The sequence below is a fragment of the Coturnix japonica genome, unplaced genomic scaffold (assembly GCF_001577835.2).
Source record: "Coturnix japonica isolate 7356 unplaced genomic scaffold, Coturnix japonica 2.1 chrUnrandom475, whole genome shotgun sequence".
Lineage (NCBI taxonomy): Eukaryota > Metazoa > Chordata > Aves > Galliformes > Phasianidae > Coturnix > Coturnix japonica.
In genome coordinates, this window is record NW_015439877.1 from 108,475 (window position 1) to 110,225 (window position 1,751).

At 52.1% G+C, this 1,751-nt stretch overlaps 1 protein-coding gene across 1 annotated transcript in view; it reads left to right on the forward strand.

The window, feature by feature from the left end:
• Nucleotides 1–1,751, forward strand: part of C3 (complement C3) — a gene marked incomplete at its 3' end in the record, with an annotated part of 75,095 nt that overhangs the window by 40,603 nt on the left and 32,741 nt on the right. Inside the window, exons 12-14 of the mRNA XM_032441658.1 lie at nucleotides 779–874; nucleotides 1,224–1,310; nucleotides 1,400–1,603. Of these exons, the coding sequence (XP_032297549.1) occupies nucleotides 779–874; nucleotides 1,224–1,310; nucleotides 1,400–1,603 (387 nt within the window). The remainder of the gene's footprint in view (nucleotides 1–778; nucleotides 875–1,223; nucleotides 1,311–1,399; nucleotides 1,604–1,751) is intronic.

A 1,751-nucleotide genomic window follows, 5' to 3' on the forward strand; every position in this document is an offset into this window, starting at 1 on the left:
TTGGGTTACTCCCACTTTGAGGTGTCCCAGTTTGGCCCAGTTGATACTGGAGAACCTTCTTGGCCAACCTGGTACCTCAGATATCCCCATCTCTTCCTGGACTCCATCATCATCATCATCCTCATTCATCCCAATGTTGGGTACCCAGCGATGAAGGCTCCCCTATCTGGGTTGTCTCTTGGGTCACTCCCACTTTGAGGTGTCCCAGTTGATAGTGGAGAACCTTCTTGGCCAACCTGGGACCTCAAATATCCCTGGACTCCATCATCATCATCATCCTCATTCATCCCAATGTTGGGTAGCCAGAGATTAAGGCTCCCCTATCTGGGTTGTCTATTGGGTTACTCCCACTTTGAGGTGTCCCAGTTTGTCCCAGTTGATAGTGGAGAACCTTCTTGGCCAACCTTGGGCCTAAGATATCCCTGGACTTCATCATCATCATCCTCATTCATCCCAATGTTGGGTACCCAGCGATGAAGGCTCCCCTATCTGGGTTGTCTCTTGGGTCGCTCCCACTTTGAGGTGTCCCAGTTTGGCCCAGTTGATAGTGGAGAACCTTCTTGGCCAACCTTGGGCCTAAGATATCCCCATCTCCTCCTGGACTCCATCATCATCATCCTCATTCATCCCAATGTTGGGTACCCAGAGATGAAGGCTCCCCTATCTGGGTTGTCTATTGGGTTTCTCCCACTTTGAGGTGTCCCAGTTTGGCCCAGTTGATAGTGGAGAACCTTCTTGGCCAACATGGAGAGGTCGGGAAGGGGAAACTTGGAATGAGCATTAAATGTGGGTCTCTTCCCTTTGCAGCCTGAAGGGATGAGGTTGGAGAAGACAGTGAAGATAGTCGAGCTTGACCCAAAGAATTTTGGAAACAGTGAGTGGTGCCTACCTGGTCCTATGGACTTCTTATCCCATGGGGGGAGAAGGGAAATAGGGCGATACAACCCTATTGATGTGAAGTGGGGTGGATATATGACTAAATAGCGCGCCGCTATGGGGCTGGATTATCTCAAGGGGTGAGGGTTGTCCTGTTGGGTATCAGTGGGTTCAAAGGCATCCTATTGTGGAGTGGAGATGCTGAAAGAACATCCTGGTGTGGATCTGGAGCATCTGGGGGGATAAGAGACGTCCTGCTGTGGATGTGGGGCGGGTTTGGGTCATCTCAGGGATGGGGAGAAGGATTTGGGGCTGCCCACATCCATCCTGATCTCTCTGCCCCATAGATGGAGTACAAGTAGTGAAGGTGGAAGCAGCAAACCTCTCTGACATCGTCCCCAACACCGAGTCGGAGACCAAAGTCAGCATTCAAGGTGATCGTATGGGAGAAAGGATGTGTGGGGTGGGCTGGGAATGGGGGACGAGACTCTCCCCATTGACATCTCCCTTTCCTCTGGTGCAGGTAACCCCGTGTCCATCCTGGTAGAGAAAGCCATCGATGGGACCAAGCTGAAACACTTGATTGTGACCCCATCGGGCTGTGGGGAGCAGAACATGATTGGGATGACGCCCACCGTCATCGCCGTCCATTACCTGGACAGCACAATGCAGTGGGAGACCTTCGGGATCCACCGCCGCACTGAGGCCATCGAGTTGATTAAAAAGGGTAAGAGAATCCTGGAGGGGTAAAGAGGGCTCTTGTGGGGGGCGGAACGGAACCGGGTTCCAACCACTGAATGGGGTGGGTTGGAAGGGCCCTTAAAGGTCATAGAGTCATAGAATGGGTTGGAAGGGATCTTAATGACTGTAGAACC